Source organism: Notechis scutatus, chromosome 13 (assembly GCF_049901735.1).
Source record: "Notechis scutatus isolate UNSWTSFEM ecotype Mainland chromosome 13, rNotScu1.2, whole genome shotgun sequence".
Lineage (NCBI taxonomy): Eukaryota > Metazoa > Chordata > Lepidosauria > Squamata > Elapidae > Notechis > Notechis scutatus.
The window spans coordinates 2,407,657-2,426,727 of record NC_142021.1 but is presented as its reverse complement, the minus strand read 5'-3'; the positions used below and the strand labels follow the sequence as shown (position 1 = coordinate 2,426,727).

At 49.4% G+C, this 19,071-nt stretch overlaps 1 protein-coding gene across 1 annotated transcript in view; it reads right to left on the bottom strand.

The window, feature by feature from the left end:
- Positions 1-19,071, bottom strand: part of POLE (DNA polymerase epsilon, catalytic subunit) — a 41,567-nt gene that overhangs the window by 900 nt on the left and 21,596 nt on the right. Inside the window, exons 28-48 of the mRNA XM_087942569.1 lie at positions 18,933-19,035; positions 18,759-18,839; positions 17,838-17,960; positions 17,231-17,449; positions 16,122-16,331; positions 14,978-15,121; positions 14,314-14,454; positions 13,934-14,087; positions 12,685-12,791; positions 12,361-12,537; positions 11,881-12,104; positions 10,365-10,585; positions 9,938-10,142; positions 9,650-9,823; positions 8,795-8,920; positions 5,712-5,844; positions 5,237-5,417; positions 4,363-4,494; positions 3,243-3,436; positions 2,082-2,282; positions 977-1,102 (exon numbers count right to left, since the gene is read on the bottom strand). Coding sequence (XP_087798695.1) covers positions 977-1,102; positions 2,082-2,282; positions 3,243-3,436; positions 4,363-4,494; positions 5,237-5,417; positions 5,712-5,844; positions 8,795-8,920; positions 9,650-9,823; positions 9,938-10,142; positions 10,365-10,585; positions 11,881-12,104; positions 12,361-12,537; positions 12,685-12,791; positions 13,934-14,087; positions 14,314-14,454; positions 14,978-15,121; positions 16,122-16,331; positions 17,231-17,449; positions 17,838-17,960; positions 18,759-18,839; positions 18,933-19,035 — 3,376 coding nt within the window. The remainder of the gene's footprint in view (positions 1-976; positions 1,103-2,081; positions 2,283-3,242; positions 3,437-4,362; positions 4,495-5,236; positions 5,418-5,711; positions 5,845-8,794; positions 8,921-9,649; positions 9,824-9,937; positions 10,143-10,364; positions 10,586-11,880; positions 12,105-12,360; positions 12,538-12,684; positions 12,792-13,933; positions 14,088-14,313; positions 14,455-14,977; positions 15,122-16,121; positions 16,332-17,230; positions 17,450-17,837; positions 17,961-18,758; positions 18,840-18,932; positions 19,036-19,071) is intronic.

Below are 19,071 nucleotides of genomic sequence, written 5' to 3'. Positions count from 1 at the left end.
AACACCCTCAAATCCTCAGCGCGGACCAAGAGGGCTACGGTCCATACACCCTGTACTCCAGGGCATAAAATGTCTAACCACTGAATCCCAGTCTCTGGGCTCAAGCAGCCCCAAACACGGTGATTTGTAGATTGTTATGGCCTGGCACCTCCTCCCTCATTGCCTAGGGAGATTCTCCGTCATCCAGGTCATTTTCAGTTTCATTCTAGACATGTTGTGCATGGACAATAAACCTTTGATTGATGGATGGCTGTCCCAAAGGTGTTTTTTTTTCTTCCAAGAGGCAATTGGGCTTTCTGGTTTTTATTTGAAGAGGTTTTGCTTCCCATCCAAGGAGCTTCTTCAGCTCCGACTGGATGGTGGGGAATGGAAGGATTTATACTCCTTTCAGATAGCTGGTCATTTGCATCCTTTGAGAGGGCCGTTGAGGCCACTTGGAGGTTTGTCTGTGTCTTCAGGGTCAAAGAAGCCATCTATGTCCAAATTGAACAGCCCTCCCTCAATGGGAGGGGGGATATGATGTCATCTATCTCCAGTCTACAACACGGGTCCTTTCACCAGTTCCATTGGCAATACTCAGGTGACTCTGAGGACACAGAGAAACCTCCAAGTGGCCTCAACGCCTCTCTAAAAGGATGCAAATGACCAGCTGTCTGCAAGGAGCATAAACGCCTATGGAGATTCTCAATCATCCCGAGTCATGGTTGTCCCAAAGGTTCTTTTTCAAGAGGCAAGTCTTTGTTTTCTTGGAAGCTTCTCCATCTTTTGCACCTCCAAATTCTCCCCCTCCCCCCACCCTAAAACAGGGGGATAGTGATGGAGTTTAAGGATGGGAAGAAACGTGGTTTGCCTATTACAGAATATCGGCTATTCCACCTCGCAGGACTCCTTGCTAAGCGTGGATTTTGTTAAGGGGCGAGTCGTATTTCACAGAAGCCCACCCAGGGGGGAGCCATGACCCCCACCCCTTCCTCACCAGATCTTGCAGGGTGAAGGCCATCAGCTTCTTCTGCAGGGCTTCCACCAGAGCCATCTCGATGGCGTCGGAATCGTACTGAGATTGGCAGTTGGAGCACAGCCAGCTGGGCAGCGGAGAGTCGTCCTGCAAGAGGGGAAGGAGGACAGTGGGGTGGGCTTGGAAGGAGAAAGAGGGGGAGGGGGTTTCCAGGGGAATGGCTCACCGCGATGGACGAAGAGCCAGGGAACGAGAGGGCAACAAGGCAGCGGTGTCCCAATCTTTGTGGCTCGGGTGACCTGGCGTTGGGGAAACCGGGCTGCACGAGTGGCAGGCCGGGGCACATGCGTATGAACATGCAGCTCGGCTTGCAAAGTGGAGTTATGGACACATTTGCATATGTGCCAGCCTGCCACTCGCAGAAGTTGAGCATGCACGCACGCCGTTCTGCTGCTCGTGCAGCCCGGTTGCAAACAGGCCATAGCCCAGCAGTGGATTGTAGAGCCCTGCAATAAGCGATGGATGAGTCTTAGTGGACAACCAGCTAAATAGGAGCCAACCGTGTGTGGCGGCAGCCAAAAAAGCCAATGCAATCCTAAGTTGCATTAACAGAGAAATACAATCAAGATCAAGGGAGGTACTAATACCACTCTGTAAAGCTTAGTAAGGCTTAGTAAGACCACACCTGGAATTCTGCATCCAGTTTTGGTCACCACACTATAAAAAGGATGTTGAGACTCTAGAAAAAGGGCAGAGAAGAGCAACCAGGAGGATGAGGGGACTGGAGGCTAAAGCATATGAAGAACTGGTTGCTGGAATTGGGTGTGTCTGGTTTCATGAAAAGAAGGACCAGGGGAGACATGATAGCAGTCTTCCAATATTTGAGGGGCTGCCCCATCGATTTCAGGTACTGGAATCTGTTTACCATGGATCTTGAGGCATGAAATACCCAGGAGAAAAAGAGAGATTAATTCGAAAACCCTGGAGGAGGAGGAGGAGGAGGCCTGGTCTAGGATTCCCGCTCCTCTCCTGCACTCAAACAGCAACTCCCAGAAGGAGGGAAGAGAGACAAGCAGTGGCAGCAGGTGGCAAGTGGGGTGTGTGTGTTTGTGGATCTGTGGGGCACCTGAAAGAGAGCCGGATCCTTGCAGAGATCCAGGTCCCTGCAAAAGTTGCAGTTTCTGCAGATCACTTCCGGGAGGACGTAGGAGCGGCAGGGGTCGAGGAAGTTGGCCTCCTTGGAGAATTCCCCCACATCGATGAGACGCAGGAGGTCGCGCTTCAGTTTCTGCACTTGGTTGGTGATGTTGGCATCCAGAGACAGCACCTGGGGAAGAGAGGGGGGCCATTTTTATCTTGCGCTCAGGATATAGAGCAATAGCCCTGAGACTTATACACCGCTTCACTCTGCTTTCCAGCCCTCTCTAAGAGGGTTAACAGAGCCTCTTGCCCCCCCAACAATCTCAGAAGGAAAGAAAGAAGGAAGGAAGGAAGAAAAGAAGAAAGGAAGGAAGGAAGAAAAGAAGGAAGGAAGAAAAGGAAGGAAGAAAGGAAGGAAGGAAGGAAGGAAGGAAGGAAGGAAGGTAGAAAAGAAGGAAGGAAAAAAAGAAAAGAAGAAAAGAAGGAAGGAAGGAAGGAAGAAGGAAGGAAGGAAGAAAAGAAGGAAGAAAAGGAAAGAAGAAAAGAAGGAAGGAAGGAAGGAAGCAAAGGAAGGAAGAAAAGAAGGAAGAAAAGGAAAGAAGAAAAGAAGGAAGGAAGGAAGGAAGCGAAAGGAAGGAAGAAAAGAAGGAAGGAAGAAAAGGAAAGAAGAAAAGAAGGAAGGAAGGAAGAAAAGGAAGGAAGGAAGAAAAGGATGGAAGGAATGATGGATGGAAGGAAGGAAGGAAGGAAGAAAAGGAAGGAAGGAAGGAAGGAAGAAGGAAGGAGGAAGAAAAGAAGGAAACAACGAAGGAAGGAAGCAACGAAGGAAGAAAAGAAGGAAGGAAGGAAGGAAGGAAGGAAGGAAGGAAGGAAGGAATTCAGCCCTCTCTGCAAACTCCAACTCAGGGTGTCCTTACGGTGAGGATTGAAGCGCCCTTCCATTTTTCTGCCATAAGTGATTTTGCTCCCATCAACACATCAAAGTTCCAATTTCTTTTTCCAAGAAGTCTTTTCCCACGAACTCCCCCCACCCAAGGAAAACTTTCTGGCTTTACCTTAATATTCACTTTCTTTTTCTGCTCGCTCCACCCCAGCCGCTCCTCCTCCTCTCCCTCCAAGGCCATTTGCTCCCAGGGGACGCCCTCACCTGACAGACGTGCTTGATGAACTCCAGCGCAGGATTGTTGAGCGCCAGGTGCGAGCCAGGCAGGGATGGAAACATTTCGGAGAGCTCTGCGGTGTGGCGAGACCCGGTGACTTTCTTTTGGATCTTCTGCGTGATGGTGAAAAAGCTCTGGGTCAGCTCGTTGGAGACGTACTCCTGCGAGAAGGCGATGGCCCCTAGGAGGGAGGAGGAGGCAAGCAGACACAGCCCTCAATGATGGGGAGGTAAACATCTGGTATTGAAAAGGACACCCCCCCACCTCCACCCCAAAAGCCCCACACTTTTTTTTTTGTAAAAAAAATTATTTGGGTTTTCACAAAACATAATACAAATAAAATATCTTTTTTTTTTGAGAATAGCGTGGTCCTGGGTTATCCTTTCTCCATACCGGCACAAACTCAATTTCATATTCATCTTTGGGTTCTATTCCATATCTTGTTACTATTTTAACATTTTCTCAATAATTTTTTCCCTTCCCTTAAGTTTTCTCAACCTTGCTTTTAATGATCTCAAAAGCCTCACATTTTTTTTTGCGCTTTGTTCAGGGTACGTTGCTGTCCAGGTGAGGGAGAGTCTAAAGTCCAATCAATTCAGAACAGAGCTGGAAGGGACCTTGGAGGTCTTCTAGTCCAACCCCCTGCTCGTGCAGGAAAGCCCATGCCATTTCAGACCAATGGCTGTCCAGTCTCTTCATAAAAACCTCCAGGGATAAAGCACCCACAACTTCTGGTGGCAAGCTGTTCCCCTGGTTAATTGTCCTCACTGTGAGGAAGTTTCTCCTTAATTCCAGCTTGCTTCTCTCCTTGTTGAGTTTCCATTTGTTGCTTCTTATTCTGCCTTCTGGTGCTTTGCATAATAGCTTGACTCCCTCCTTCTTTGGGGCAGCCCCTCAAATATTGGAACGCTGCTATCCTGTCATCCCTTAGACCTTCTTTTCATTAAACCAGACATTCCCAATTCCAGCAACCTAGGTTTTTAGCCTCCAGCCCCCTCGTCGCGTTCACTGGCTTCCAACGCTTAGAGGTCCAAGCTCTCTGGCACTTGGCCAGCTGCCCGGCCGCTTGGCCAAACGGACGGGAGCAGGGAGGCTGTGGGCACTCACCTGGCATGGTCCCCGTCTCCCCTACGGCCTCCTGGGAGGCTTGGCTGCCGGCTCGCCTCCTGACCGGGGTGCCTCCGGAGATGTTCCTCTGCATCTCCTCCTTTATGCTGTGGTGAACAGCCACGATGTATGCTGGGAAGAGATAGCCAGAAGGGTGAAACGCCAAGCCATGATTCGACCCCCTTTCTCTGCCTCTCCTGGAAGTTGGAATCAGAGGTGGGATTCAGCCGGTTCGCACCGGTTCTACAGAACCGGTAGCGGAAATTTGGAGTAGTTGGGAGAACCGGCCAATGCCGCCTCTGACTGGCCCCGCCAACCCCATCTCTTCTCTGCCTCCCATCGAGTCCCAGCTGACTGGCTGAGTCTTCTTTGGTTGCCCCGCACAGGAGAGCGGAGCTGGAAAGCAGGTTAGTGGGGTGCGGAGGGAATGGAGATTTTACAGTATATCCTTCCCCTGCTACGCCCACCAAATCCCACACCACGCCCACCAGGCCACACCCACAGAACACCATGCCCATAGCTGATCGGCTGGGCCTCCTTTGGTTGCCCTGCACAGGAGAATGGAGCTGGAAAGCAGGTTAGTGGAGTGGGGAGGGAAGGGGGATTTTGCAATAACCTTCCCCTGCCATGCCCACCAGGCCACATCCACCAAACCACACACACACACACACCGAGACCCCTGCTCTACAGCATTCCTAAGTTGCTCTGTACGGGCCCAGAAACCATTCTAGGAATCATGGAGTAAACGGAGTCCCAAGAACCGTTGGGACCATCGCAAGGACTTTGGACTTCTGCTTGGGCCTTTTCCGAAGTGGACTTCTGGCCTGAGCGCAGAGGCTGAAATTCTGAACCACGCACATCCTCAGGAACTTACCGGACACAATCATAAGGAAGTAATTCTGACAGGAAACTGCCTGGGGCAAATACTGCATGATGTTCCAGTTGTTTTCCAGATGGTTCACGATGCCGGTTTCTCCCGAGTCCTCTTCTTGTTCCTCCTCTTCTTGTTCTTCTTCATCGTTGGCTACATCTGCTGCCTGTTTATTCCTCGCCGCCTGTGTTTTTCGTAGAATTTTTATCATAGAATAAGAGAATTGGAAGGGACCTTGGAAGTCATCTAGTCCAGCCCACTGCTCGAGCCGGAGAGTTGATTCCAAACATTAGCCTCTACCAACGAGTGGCAATCAAGATAATCTCCCTGCACAAATGGCTTCTTCCCCATTTCACCCCTCTTGTGTTTTTCCCTTTCTCTTGCCCCAAAGGGGGGCTAGCCGTTTGCTTCCTGACCCTAATCCTGTGTGAAGAGCCAAAGCCTTCATGGGGTCCCTCTCCTTGCTGGCCCCTTTTACCTCACTGCCGTGGGTCCCGGACGGCCCTTGGCCCTTGATCCCACCGTAATTGGTTGGGTCCATCCACAGCAAAAACTCCCAGCAGCAAGAAAAGGAAATCGCCAGCGAGTGGAAGAGTTCTTTTGAATGGATGCTGGAAGGGAAAAGACAACAGATTGAGACTCTCTGGGCACTTTTACAGAGTCGGCCTCTTGCTCAGAAATCTTGGAATTCAACCACCCAACTTTGGAGGAGTAAATCCTGCCTCTTCTGCTCTGGGGAGACCCCACAAAACAAGGCAATGCCCCCTTTCAAAGCACAAGGCCATTCTGTTCCAATGGTTCCCCCTGCTCCACTGTGGGCTTATTGCAATAGCGCTTGGGACTTATAGACCGCTTCACGGTGCTTTACACCCCTCTCTAAGCAGTTTATAAATGTCAGCCTATTTGGTACCGTCCATCTGGGTCCTCATTTTACTGGCCTTGGAAGGACAGATGGCTGAGTCAACCTTGAGCCAGTCAGGATCAAACTCCTGGCAGTGAGCAGAGTTAGCCTGCAATATTGCATTCTAACTCCTAGGAAGGAAGGAAGGAAGGAAGGAAGGAAGGAAGGAAGGGGGAGGAAGGAAGGAAGGGAGGGAGGGAGGGAGGGAGGGAGGGAGGGAGGGAGGAAGGAATAGCAGTAGCACTTAAGACTTATATACCGCTTCGCGTTGCTTTCCAGCCCCCTCTAAGCAGTTTACAGAGTCAGCCTCTTTTCCCCAACAATCTGGGTCCTCATTTTACCCACCTCGGAAGGAGGAAAGGCTGAGTCAACCTTGAGCTGGTCAGGATTGAACTGCTGACAGTGAGCAGTGAGTTAGCCTGCAATACTACATTTTAGCCACTGCGCCACCACGGCTCCAAAAAGATGGCCACTACTGCGTGATCTCTGCTGTCCAAAGGGGGAGCGTGGTTCTTTTCCCCCCTTCCCAGTCCCATTTCCCTAAGAGGAAACTTTCCCACAACACCGAATACCATAATTTTCAGTGGTCCACGACTGTGAAGGAGAGCCTGAGATCTTTACTAACTTATCAACCGCAGCGATTCACTTAGCAACGGTGGCAAGGAGGGCCGTAAAGCAGGACAAAACAAACGTCTCACTGAAGAACAGAAATTTGGGGCTCAGTTGTGGTCGTAAGTCAGCTGTCCTACGCCAATACGTTACGACATCCTAGACTTTTGAGAAGAACTTGACGCATATGATGGGCCACACCGGTTCAGAAGTGGAAGATGTGACTTCCCACTTGTGTGTATGTCAACATCCGTCTATCCTGTCTATCTCGGGAGGCTCTTTTGATAAGACAGACAAAAATGCCAAATCCAGCCTGAACGTCTGGCTGTCTGACCATAACATCATAAATCTTGATATAATTGGACTTCAGTGCAACAAGACAACTTGAGCTGAGACGTCCCCTTGAGATATCAGACAGCAGTCCATTAAATCACCATTTCACTAATGCTTCCGGGAAAGTGAGGGGGAGATATGAGAAGGGTAGGAAAAAACAGGGGCTACCCTTTTCTGAATATGCATGAAGCTGGGGGGGCTTTTTATGTCTCCAGATGTACCTTTGGGACTTTATTTTGTTGTTAGAATAATAAAGTTAGTACAAAATAATAAAAACAAGGACAAATAGGCTGAAAAGCAGCTTCTATCCCAGGGCAGGAGCTCTGCTGAATTCTACTGTATAGTGCAGTGTTGGTGGTTTTCGATTCAATGCATGGAGGGTGAAGAAGGATGTGTGTTTGTGTTCATTTTCATGGTCATGATGTGCACTGAAGATGGGGTTTGATTTCGTTGTACGAGGGGCAGTAACAAGAAAGTAAGTATGTTAGTTGTGAAGTTGTGTCCGATCCATCACAACCCCATGGAGAACGTTCCTCCAGGCCTTCCTGTCCTCTGCCATCTTCTGGAGTCCATTAAAGCTCACGCCGACTGCTTCAAGGACTCCATCCAGCCCCCTCCTTCTCTGCCCTCCTCCTCCTCCTCCTCCTCCTCCTCTTCTTCTTCTTCTTCTTCTTCTTCCTCCTCCTCCTCCTCCTCCTCCTCCTCCATCGTTCCCAGCATTCGGCTCTTCTCCAAGGAGTCCTTCCTTCTCATTAAGTGGCCAAAGTTTTCTCTTCAGGATCTGGCCTTCTAAACAGCAGTCAGGGTTGATCTCCTCTCTAGGACTGACCGGTTGGATCGCCTTGCAGTCCAAGGGACTCGCAGGAGCCTTCCCTTCCAGCCCCAGAATTCAAAGGCCTCCATTCTTTGGCGCCTTCCTTATGGTCCAACTTTCACAGTCCTACATATTGCAACTGGGCCTTGACTCTACAACATAGCCTTGACTCTAATCCCTTTTGTTGGCAGGGGGATGTCTCTGCTTTTATGTCTCGGATGTCTCTGGGACTTTATAGATGTCCATAATTAGAATAAATTCCTCCCTCTGAACGGTGCCCTAAATCAAGGTTTAGTATTATGCCTTCTCTGACCTACATGGGGGATGTGACGCAGGCTATTACACCTACTTGAATGCGCAGGAATTATTCTTTGAAAATTTAACTGTGGGTCCATTCCAGAAAACACAACCGTTGTCCAAAGCAAAAGCTTTTCTCTTCTCCAAAACGCCAAGAGAGGGAAGCAGATTCCGGAATCCAAAGAGAAATTCCAAGATCGTCTCAAATCCCAAAGGTGCATTTTTTTTTTTTCAAAGAGGCCACTGGACTTTGTTTTTTCTTTGAAGAGGTTTCGCTTCTCATCCGAGAAGCTTCTTCAGTTCTCAATTTAGTTCTTCTTCAGAGCTGAAGAAGCTTCTTTGGATGAGAAGCAAAACGACTTCGAAGAAAAACCACAAAGTCCAGTGGCCTCTTGAAAAAAAAAAGCAACTTTGGGACCAACCGTGACCATGGATGATGGAGAATCTCCATGGACGATTGTCCTGAATGTTCCAGAATTGTCTCCTGCAGTGAATTGCACGATGGGGCCCAAACCATTATCTGTTTTTCACCCTCAATTAACAATCTCCCTTCCTAACAATGGTCCAGGGTGAGAGCGGCGCCAACCTGCTTCCATGACGGACATACCTGTTGGTGATATACTCGACGTAGGCCAGGGCGTCTTCGATGTGGCGTTTCTTGGTGCACAGAATGATACGGTTGAAATTGGCATAAATGACCACGGAGCCGAGGCGCTTGAATTCCGCCACCAACCTGGAGGAGGTAAAGAGCAGAGTGCGGAGTAGTCTTGTCTAACTGGGGACTGTTGTGGAAATGTTACATACTTGTCTATTTTCTCTGCTAGATGCTATTAGTTTAGGGTGCTATAACTTTAAGAAAAGCCTCTTGGACATCTGGAAGTCTTAGAGCAAACTTTCCAGCTTGGTGACCTGGTCCAGACAGAGGTGGGGGGGGGCATGGGAGTAGTAGGCGCAAGCATGAAAACTGAGCCTAATTTCAAAGAAGCAAATTTTGCAGAGAGAACAACGAGGCAGTTCCAGTGGTACAAAACAAAGATACCAATCTAAGGGAAACTTTAGACCTAAGAGATGCCAGTTTAAAGCAAGCTTTAGATCTAACGGATGCTAGTTTAAAGGAAGTTTTAAACCGCAGAGATGCCAGCCCGAAGCAAGCTTTAGACCTAACAGATGCCAGTCTAATAGAAGCGTAAGAGGTAACAAATGCCAATCTAAGGGAAACTTAAGACTAACAGATGCCAGTCTGAAGGAAGCTTTAGACCTAAGAGATGCCAATCTAAGGGAAACTTAAGACCTAGGAGATGCCAGTCTAAGGGAAGCTTTAGACCTAAGAGATGCCAGTCTAAAGGAAGCTTTAGACCTAGGAGATGCCAGTCTGAAGGAAGCTTTAGACCTAAGAGATGCCAGTCTAAAGGAAGCTTCAGACCTAGGAGATGCCCGTCTACTTGGCCTAGGACAGACTCACTGCAGAAAGAGCTTCTTCATCATGCCATGGAGCATTCGGTGCAGGGCCGGATCGTAGAGCAGGGAGGTTGGGGAGCGCAGCCAGCGGTAGAAGTGGATCACCTGGTTGTCAGCATAGACGTTGTGGTACTGTGTGATCTCCTTCACCCAGCCCACCACCAGACTCTTCAAGATCCTGCGTGGGAACAGGAGGAAGAAAGAAGAACCCTTCATTCTTACATGCCTCAGGTGAGCAACCTCTGTGGCCTGAAGGTGGGCCGGGGGTGGCCAGGGGGACGAGCAGCCCCACCTGAAAGTGTTGGAGCAGAGAGCGGCCTCGTCGTAGCTGGCGGGGACGCTGGCCGCCTGGTTGCCCGTGACCATGTCCTCCAGCGATGCCTGCTGGATCACATCGAAGCTGATGCAGAGGCTGGAGGCCCCCTCCATGTCGTTGATGCGGTGGGACTGCAGGATGGTGTTCACAGCCAGGTTCTGGATGTCCAGTTCCACACAGACTGCAGGGAGGCAAAGGGGAAAAAAAAAATCTTCATCTTACCCCACGGGTCACTTCCCTCCTGCTCTCCAAAAGGGGACAAGCTCAGAGGAGGGACCCATTCTGCATTTTGACTCTGATACCCAAGCGAAGGAGTCTTCCTCAACTCCTTTTTTTCCATCAGAGGGAATCAGTCCGATGGCCGCTGGGGCTGCTGCAGGACCTCTGTCCGTCCGTTATTCACCTGTGGAATAGCAGCCCGGATGGTTGATCTCCACGGAGGCCCTTTCGTCGAACTCCATGACCAGGCGGCTATCATCTGCCTCCTTGCCACCCATGTCCGGGCGGGAGGTGGGCGAGAGCCAAAGGAGGTGATTGTGGCGATGGAGATGGCGAGAGAAAAACAGGTCCGTGCCGAAGATTGAGACGTCATCCGGAAGGTTCCCGACGGGGAGGTGGTAATACCTAGGGAAGACAGTGGAACGTTCACCGTGCGGCGGAGAGCGGGATTCTCTGCTACGGCTTGTGGTGACGACCACAACCGAGCCCAGAATTTACTTTGATAAGCGAGACATCGGTTAAGGGAGCTTCACCCTGTTTTAAGACTTTCCTTGCCACGTTTGTTAAGGGAATCCCGGCAGTCGTTAAGTCAGTCACAGGGCGGTTAAGCAAACTCGGTTTCCCTGTCGACTTTGCTCGTCATAAGGGTCGCAAAAGAGGAATCGCGTGACCCCAGGAGGCTGCCACCATCGTAAGTGTGAGTTGTCAAGCATCCAAGTGTCAGTCACGTGACCCCGGGGGATGCTGCAACGACCGTAAGTCTGAAAAACGACTCTCGTTTATGACGGTGGCAGTGTCCTGGGGTCACATGATCCCTTTTTGGGGTGACCTTTTTGACAAGCAAATCGACAGGGAAATCGGATTTGCTTAACAACCGTGTGACTAATTTATCGACTGCAGCAATTCACTTAATCACCAGGCGAGAAAAGTTGCGATGACCCAAAAGGGTGAGTCACAAAAGTAGGTAAAGTCCCTTTAATTCCTCCGATTTGGCCTCCAATGTCCAGTTATCATCGGCTGGAGAAAAAATTCTCCCAAGAACAGGTTTTAATGAGAAGAAATTCAGTCCGAACCCAAAGTACATATAGATTATAAATAAAAACTAATACAAACCACGCTGCAGCAATTAACGAGACAGACAGGATAAAGAATTACAGAACTCAAAAGATAACGAAACACACACAGTTGGGAGGACGCCAGAACCCAGATAAGACTTGACAAACAAAGAGAATGCACGCTTTGCTTCCAGCAAGGTTCTGTGCGCAAACACCCTCTTTATCCTGTTTATCCAGCTGCAGCTAATGAAGGGAATCAGGGCCTTTTTCTCCCCCTTAACCCACGTTGCTCCCTTATCCGTTCCTCCCTGCACGTCCTAGGATGAAGGGGGGAGTGGGCCTGGGTCTTTCTCTGAATGCCCAGCCGGACTGGGCCCTTCCCCAGTTTCCTCCACAGTCACACTCCCATTCCGTCAGCTGTTCGACCTCCCCCTCGGAATCAGACGGGCATGACAAAAGTCGTAAAATGGGGCAAAACCTCATTAGCAAACATTTCTCTTAGCAACCTAAATGCCAGGGCTTGATTGCGGCCGTAACGCAAGGACTACCTGGGAAAGAACCAAAGACTAATGATTTGGGACAGGTCAATCTATCTGCCAAAGGCCCAAGAGGTCTCTCTCTCTCTCTCTCTTCCCCAAGGCTCACCTGCTCATGTCAAAGGCCTGAGACAGACATAGGTCCAGCTTGAGGTAGTGGCGGATCAAGTGCCGGGCACCATGGCGCTGCCAGTCCAGGATGCTGTAGTTGATGTCGTCTGTCACTTGGACAGGAACCAGGGGGAACTCCTCCAGAACCGGCATGGCGCTGGCCAGCCGCTTCAAATCCCAGTTAGACTGCACAGCGATGAGGGTGGGGCCCCGACGCTCGTCCTGTGGCAGACAAGATAAATACTCTTAAAGAGTATTTTACTCTTTTCTTTTTAAATAAAATTTCATTAACTTTTACACAATTAAAAACAACACAAATACAAAACAAGTTTGAAGACCCCTGCTCTAGGAAGAGGGGAAAAAAATAAAAGCCAGATGCCCAGGGCAGGAGAAGCCCCTCCACAGCCAAAGGATCTCCTCGCAGGTCCTGGGTTGAGGAAGAGGAAGACTGCAAAGGGTTTGGGGGTCCGTTCCTCACCTTGTAGCCCATCAGGAGGCGCTGGAGCGCTCTGCAGATGCTCTTGAGGTCTGTTTCGGCTCGGACTTCGAAGAGGTGCTTGTCTGGGGGGAGCAGCTCTTGGCCCACCTTCTCCACCATGGAAGCGTGCTCAGCAGAATACAGGTTGCCGAGGTTTGGCATCTGGTTACTGCGCACCTGAGGCAAAGGGGTGAAAACAAGAGAGCGGCTGAGCTGCAGGAAGGAGGGACCCGAAGGAGGGACTCCAAAGCGTGGGGAGATCTGACGCCAATCTGTGTTTTAAAAACCTCAACAATTCTCCTCCCCCTCCACCCCTGAACTTACCGTATCAAGCACAAAGATGGAGGCTTTGCGCTGGGAAGGGATGAAGAGGCCGAGCAACGCTTTGCTGCCCTGGGAGTGGTGATAGAGGTAGATGTGCCGGATACTCCCTAGACAGAGAAAAGAGCCGGGCGTTAAACAGAAATCCGCACTTCCGCAGCTGTGGCACAGATCAGCCTAACGTGGGCCTTCCTACTGTCAGGGTTCCTGTAGAAAAACTTTTAATGAAGTGGAAACTGGGAGTTTTCAGAGTCAGTTTAACGGCAGAGTCCCAAGGAATCGTTCCATGGCAAGCACTCGAGTTCCTCAAAGGTTCCTTTTCTTGGAAATTGTTCTGACCAAGGCTTCCAAGACCCTAATTACGCACACGCTTATCTTAAAAAGAAGTCTTGTTTTATTGCAACGCTGGGAATTATTTTCATTCCCAGCCGGTAATGAATGCCAAACGGTCCCTCGAGATAAGCACCCACCTTTCTGTCCTGTGAAGTGCTGCCAATAACAGAAGTGTCAAATGAACTAGAAAAGAAAATCAACTGAAGTACAAAGAGCTTCAAGTATGAATCTGAACCGAACGAACGACTTTGCTTCCTGCAAAGGTTTCGTCACCTTTGCCTGTCCTTTATCCCTTATGGGAGGGGCAATCACCTCCAAGCCTTACTCCCGAGTTGCCCCTTTTGTCTCAGCTGCTCTTGCCTTCTGGCAGCTCTGTGCATACGCGCACTGGGAACATGCTCCCCTTGTTCCTCTTCCTCGCTGCTGCCAGACTCCGGAGGCTCCGGAGGCAGTGCCCCACTCCCAGATGGTCCTGGCCCCATCTCTACATCAGATGCAGGACCCTCGTCCGAGTCCTCTCCAGACTCCTGGACTGGTCCCTGTTCTTCCCCACTGTCCGACTCTGCTGCCGGCAAACCACAACAGAAATGTCATATTGGCACATATCTGGTGAAAACCGACTCTGAAATTCCTGCAGTTTTCATCTCATTAAAAGTAAAAGATTTTCTACTTTCTCAAAACAATCAGTCCCAAAACAATGGTCCAATCATCGTTCAGCACGACCACCGGGTGGCATCACTCCGCCTTCTTCCGACCAGGTGTGAGAATGTCCTTGGTTCCCAAGAGAAAGTATTTTGTTTTGGTTAGAAAAAACCCCTCTGTCTAAAATCTCCCGGTCCCTGACTCTCAACTCCAGTGTGACAACACTGAAGCGGACAAAAACAGCTCCAGTCAAGAGAGTTTCGGGGCTGATACCCACCTGGCTCCAAGTAGCTGAACTGTGCCAAAGACTGCCTCTCCAGGTGCTCCAGGTCAAAGGTCTCAGCTTCCCGGCCACTCAGGTGCCTCACCAAATGCCTATTCACCATGCAGACACAGCCTAGGTGAATCAGGGCCCGCAAGAGTAACGGCACCTGGGAAAGAGGAACCAGTCAATAAAGATATCTATCTACATAAAAGTGAAATACCGCTCACGCATCATTACAAAATCTCCAGAACCGTAAAGCCTACAAACTTGAAATGACGTGGTTGTCTGAAATGGAACACGGTTTCCTAACCCAAGCAGGGGGTTGGACTAGAAGATCTCCAAAGGTCCCTTCCAACTCTCTTCTTCTGTTATCATTCTCGTCAAGGGATTACCTGGGTCTCGTAAACCCCCTCAATGTCTGGAGCAGAGAGGCTGGCATTGATCTCATTGACATGCTCCAGGTACATATCTTCGGACACGGAGTACTCGTACAGGTGGAAGGCCAAGCTGGAACGAGGAAGAATTCGATTCACCTGCAAAGAGAACAGGATGAGCCCTCTTCCGTTTGTGCCCTGAAGGGATGGGGAATTTAATCCATTTGATCCCTTTCGGATAATAAATTTGACTTTTGCCTGCGTGAATCTCCCTGCCTGTGGAATGAATCCACTCGGGACCCTCACGCTTTTGGTTCTGGAGTTAAGCTCTTCTTCCTCTTTTAAAAATAAATAAATCTGGGTCTTTTCAGTTTAAACCAGTTCATTCTTAAGGTAGCCCGCAACTTATGAGCACAATGGAGTCCAAAATGGATGTTGCTAAGCGAGACATTTGTTAAAGTGAAGTTTTGCCCCATGTTTACGACTTTTCCTGCTCCCGTTTGTTAATGGAATCGCTGCCGTTGTTACATTAGCCACACAGTTGTGTAGTGCATCTGGCTTCCCCGTGGACTTGGCTTGTCGCAACGTGGCCACACAGCCTTCTGACAAGTACAATTCCAGAAAAGACAGGAAATTACGCGCCGGGTCGTTCCGCTAGGAACCAACCTGGAGTTCGAGGTACCTTTTTATAGACCGTGCTCTCTTCAGGTTTAGGAACGCGCTGGTTGATATAGAAAATGCGTGGGACGTTCAGTTTCAGGCAGTAGAGATCGCTCCCGATTACAGCCCAAAGCTTGAAGAGGCCTGGCTGGCCAGTCTCAGCAATCTAGCAGAGCGGGCGGAAAAACAGTGATAAGGACCAGGGTCTTCAATCTAGAGGAAAATACCCCTTAATATGGGAATTGTGGCTAGTAATAAGTTTCCTAGAGCTGGAAAAGACTAGCACGTATGTGCGAGGGGAACCTTTACCTTTACTAAGACATAGAAAGTAGAAATTGGAAAAACCCTGTTATATACTGCCACAAAATAGAATACATTGTAATTACAATATCTGTATCTATATCATCTATATCTATATCTATATCTATATCTCTATCTATCTATCTATCTATCTATCATCTATCTTTCTATCTATCTATCTTTCTATCTATCTATCTATCATCTATCTATCTATCTATCATCATCTATCTATCTATCTATCTATCTATCTATCTATCTATCTACACACAGTATATATAAATCTGAGAAGCTGAAAGAGTATTATATATATTTAATTAATATCACCATTGTTATCAATGTTTTGTATAAAGTAAATTGACCCAGACAATGTACTGTTCGCACAGGAAAACCTTGATTTTTGTCAACTCCAAGGGGAATCCTCGGAGAAAAGGCCTGGATTGTTTTCTCGAGATGCTACAAATGCTAGCAAGGAAAAGAAATGTAAGCATTTTAGGGCAGAGGTCTCCAACCTTGGTAACTTTCAGCCTGGCAGACTTCAACTCCCAGAGTTGCTGGGAGTTGAAGTCCTCCAGGCTCAAAGTTACCAAGGTTGGAGACCCCTTGTTCAGGGTATTGCCCTGATGGAAGGAACCATCTCAGGAATTAGAAGCTCTGCTTCGTGGACTATTAGCCCTTCAATCACAGGACATCTCCCATCGTGATGGGGGTAGGCAGGAATCCCTCCTGTTTTGTCCAGCAAAGGATTCTGGGAAGTGAAGGACAACGCAGCTGGAGGATACGAGGTCAACCGTATAAGCTGTGGCGCCCACACTGAACAACGTCTCTCACGGGCCCACAGTCCTTCAGCAGTTCCTTGCTGCCCATACCTGGACTATCTGCCACGGCATGTCGAGGATACTCCGGGCGGTCTTGCGCAGGAAATTGCTCAGGCCCTTGGAGGGCCCGGCCCGAATCACTCCGCCCCCTGGGGCTGCTTCTCCGTCGGCCAGCCTCCGCTTCTTCCGGCGCTCCTGGCGTTGACGGGCCTGCAGCTCCCACTTCTTTTTATGGTAGCGCAGCCAGAGCAGGCGTTCCTCCTACGGGCAGAGCAAACCAGACGGACACAGCTGTTGGGACAGGGAGCTCAGGCACCTGAAATAATTCATCTTCTAGACCAGTGGTGGGATTCAGACGGTTCACACCGGTTTACAAGAACCGGTTGTTAACTTTCTGAGCAGTTTGGCAAACTGGCCGTTGGAAGAAATCATTAGGGCTGAGAACCGGATGTTAAATTATTTGAATCCCACCACTGCCCCCTCCCCTCTGATTTCTCATTTCCACGTGGGAATTATTAACCCTACTTTTAATCTGCAGATAATCCCCGTTCCCCCCAAGTCACAGGCAGCTTCGTTTATCCTCTTGGGAGGACCCTCAAAATTCTTTGGGGGGGTGGGGGGTGATGAAATGCCAGGGGGAAGGGGAGAAATCAGTCTTTGGAAACAGCTTCTCCTGTTTGAAGTCTGCCCTTCTCCAGGTAGGGAGGGATTCGGTGGTGGGATTCAGCCGGTTTGCACCGATTCATGAGAACAGGTTGTTAACTTTCTGAGCAGTTCGGTGAACTGTTTGTTGGAAGAAATCATTAGGGTGGAGAAACGGTTGTTAAGTCATTTGAATCCCACCACTGATCTAGACCAGAGGTCCCCAACCTTTGTGGCACGGTAGCCTGGCTGGAGAGAGTGGGCAAAGAGGAGCGTCGGAACCGCAGCGGGCTGGCAGGCACATGACTGGGAAGAGAAGCTGTTCCAACTCAACTCCATCTGAGCAATGGCCATAAACTTCCAATAACTTCCTTTTTCTGAAACTATCTCAGGGGTGAAGGGATCAACGGCTTTCCCACTGGGGGAACCCCAACCTCAGAGCAACCCTGCTGCTAATTGGCTGAGGAGCTTTTGGCCTGCTCTCTGATGCAATTGCAGCCCCGAGGAAACTGACTTACCTTAGTGGTGCCAGCGGGCGGTGGGGGTCCCAGGATCTCCCTCCAGGATTGGGTGAGCTCCAGAGCTTGGGACTGCTGCTGGCTCTCCTCTGCGGTGAGGGTTCGTTTACGCTTGCTCGATATGGGGGGCACTGGCTGCAGAGGTTTGGTGACCCCAAAATCTTCCATATCGGCCACCTGACTGTTTGGGGTATTCTCACTGGGTAAGTTACTGGAGACCTACAAGGAAAGTCCGCAGACGATTATATGAAGGATGTTAGCTCTGCTATCTTGGCTACAGTTGGCTGGCATCCTGGCATAACAGAAGAGGGGTGGTTAAGAGGAAATTGGGGAATGTAAAGGGTGGGGAGGAAGATGGTACCAGGAACCAGAGGTGCTAAGCGGCCAGATTTCACCGCCTCGAGGACGCCTGGCCTTGGAACGAATAAAAAACCTCTTTGAGGCATACCTACCATCGAAGTAGTTCTCAAAACATCAAACCAGGATATTGTTGGACACTAACAGTCCAGTATATAAGTCTACATAAGGGCTGTTGCTGTACCGCCTCATTGTCCCGCCCTTAAGCCCCAGGAGCGGTGGCAAGAGAATGGTAGGTGTGCAATCTTACCTGCCTTTTGCCTTCGCTGACAAAGAGCTCGCTGATTTTTTTCTGCTTGTACACATCGTTTTTCTCCAGCAGCTTCTTGTGCAGCCAGTCCGGGTGACGGACACGGGGAACTGGATTCTTCACCTGTCCGGAAGCCACACATTTAGCCCTCGCTTGGGGTTTCACTTCTTTCCTCTTTTCCAGGGAGGATGGTACACCTTTTACATTGATTATATCGGGGGTCGCCAAACTTTTGGACCTCAGGGACCACCAAATTAATAACTTTAAATCCTGCGGACCACTAATATGAATTTTGACTGACAGTGGCTTGTTGACAGTGGGAGAGAGAAAGACAGAGAGAGAGAGATCGGATCTAACCTCACTGTCTCCCTCTCTCTCTCTCACACACACACAAACACAAAAGGAGCAGGGGTGGGATTCAAATTTCTTAACAACTGTTCTGTGGGTGTGGCTTTGTGGTCATGTGACTGGCTGTATGTAAATATTATAAATATTTATATAAATATTGATATATTTTTTTATAAAAAAAGAGCAACTTTTACCCAAAATCAGGCAAAACAGGCAGGCAGATTGAGTTGCTCACAGAATCACTTACAGATCTGTGCTTCTGCCATCGGCTAGCTGAGTCTGCACTGCTTCAGTCCTAAGGGAGGTTCGGCTCTGCTTAAAAGCATGGGTCTGAAATGGTATAGGCTTTGCTGCCTGAGCAGGCGGTTGGATTGGAAGATCTCCAAGGTCCCTCCCAACTCAAGGACAATCAACCAGTTGAACAGCTTGCCTCCAGAAGGGATGGGATTCTACTGGTTCGGGCGAACTGGATGTTAAATTTGCATCCGGTTCACCGAACCGGTATTCTGTTTTGCTGTTTAATGTAGTGGAGGCTGCTTGCCCTTCTCGCCAAGGATTCACTCCTAAGATTACCTGCTGCAGGGCTGCTGGGATGGTGATAATCTTTTGGATTGTGCTTCCCAGTCTTTCAATGTAATAATCCCAGTCTAGGATCTGCAAACAAAAAGCAGAGAACCCCGATGGTAGCCACGAGAATCTGGACGGTAACCAGATCGGCTCCATTCAGTCCAGCCTAATTTGGCTTACCGTTCGGATATCAAAATCCTGCAGCGAAGGGCTTTTGAGCCACTTCCGGAGGTAATGCTTGCGCACCGAGAGCTCAGCCTGGAAAATGGCGAGTGGGATGGCTCTGGGTGGAAGGAAGAACAGATTAGCGCCCCTCAAA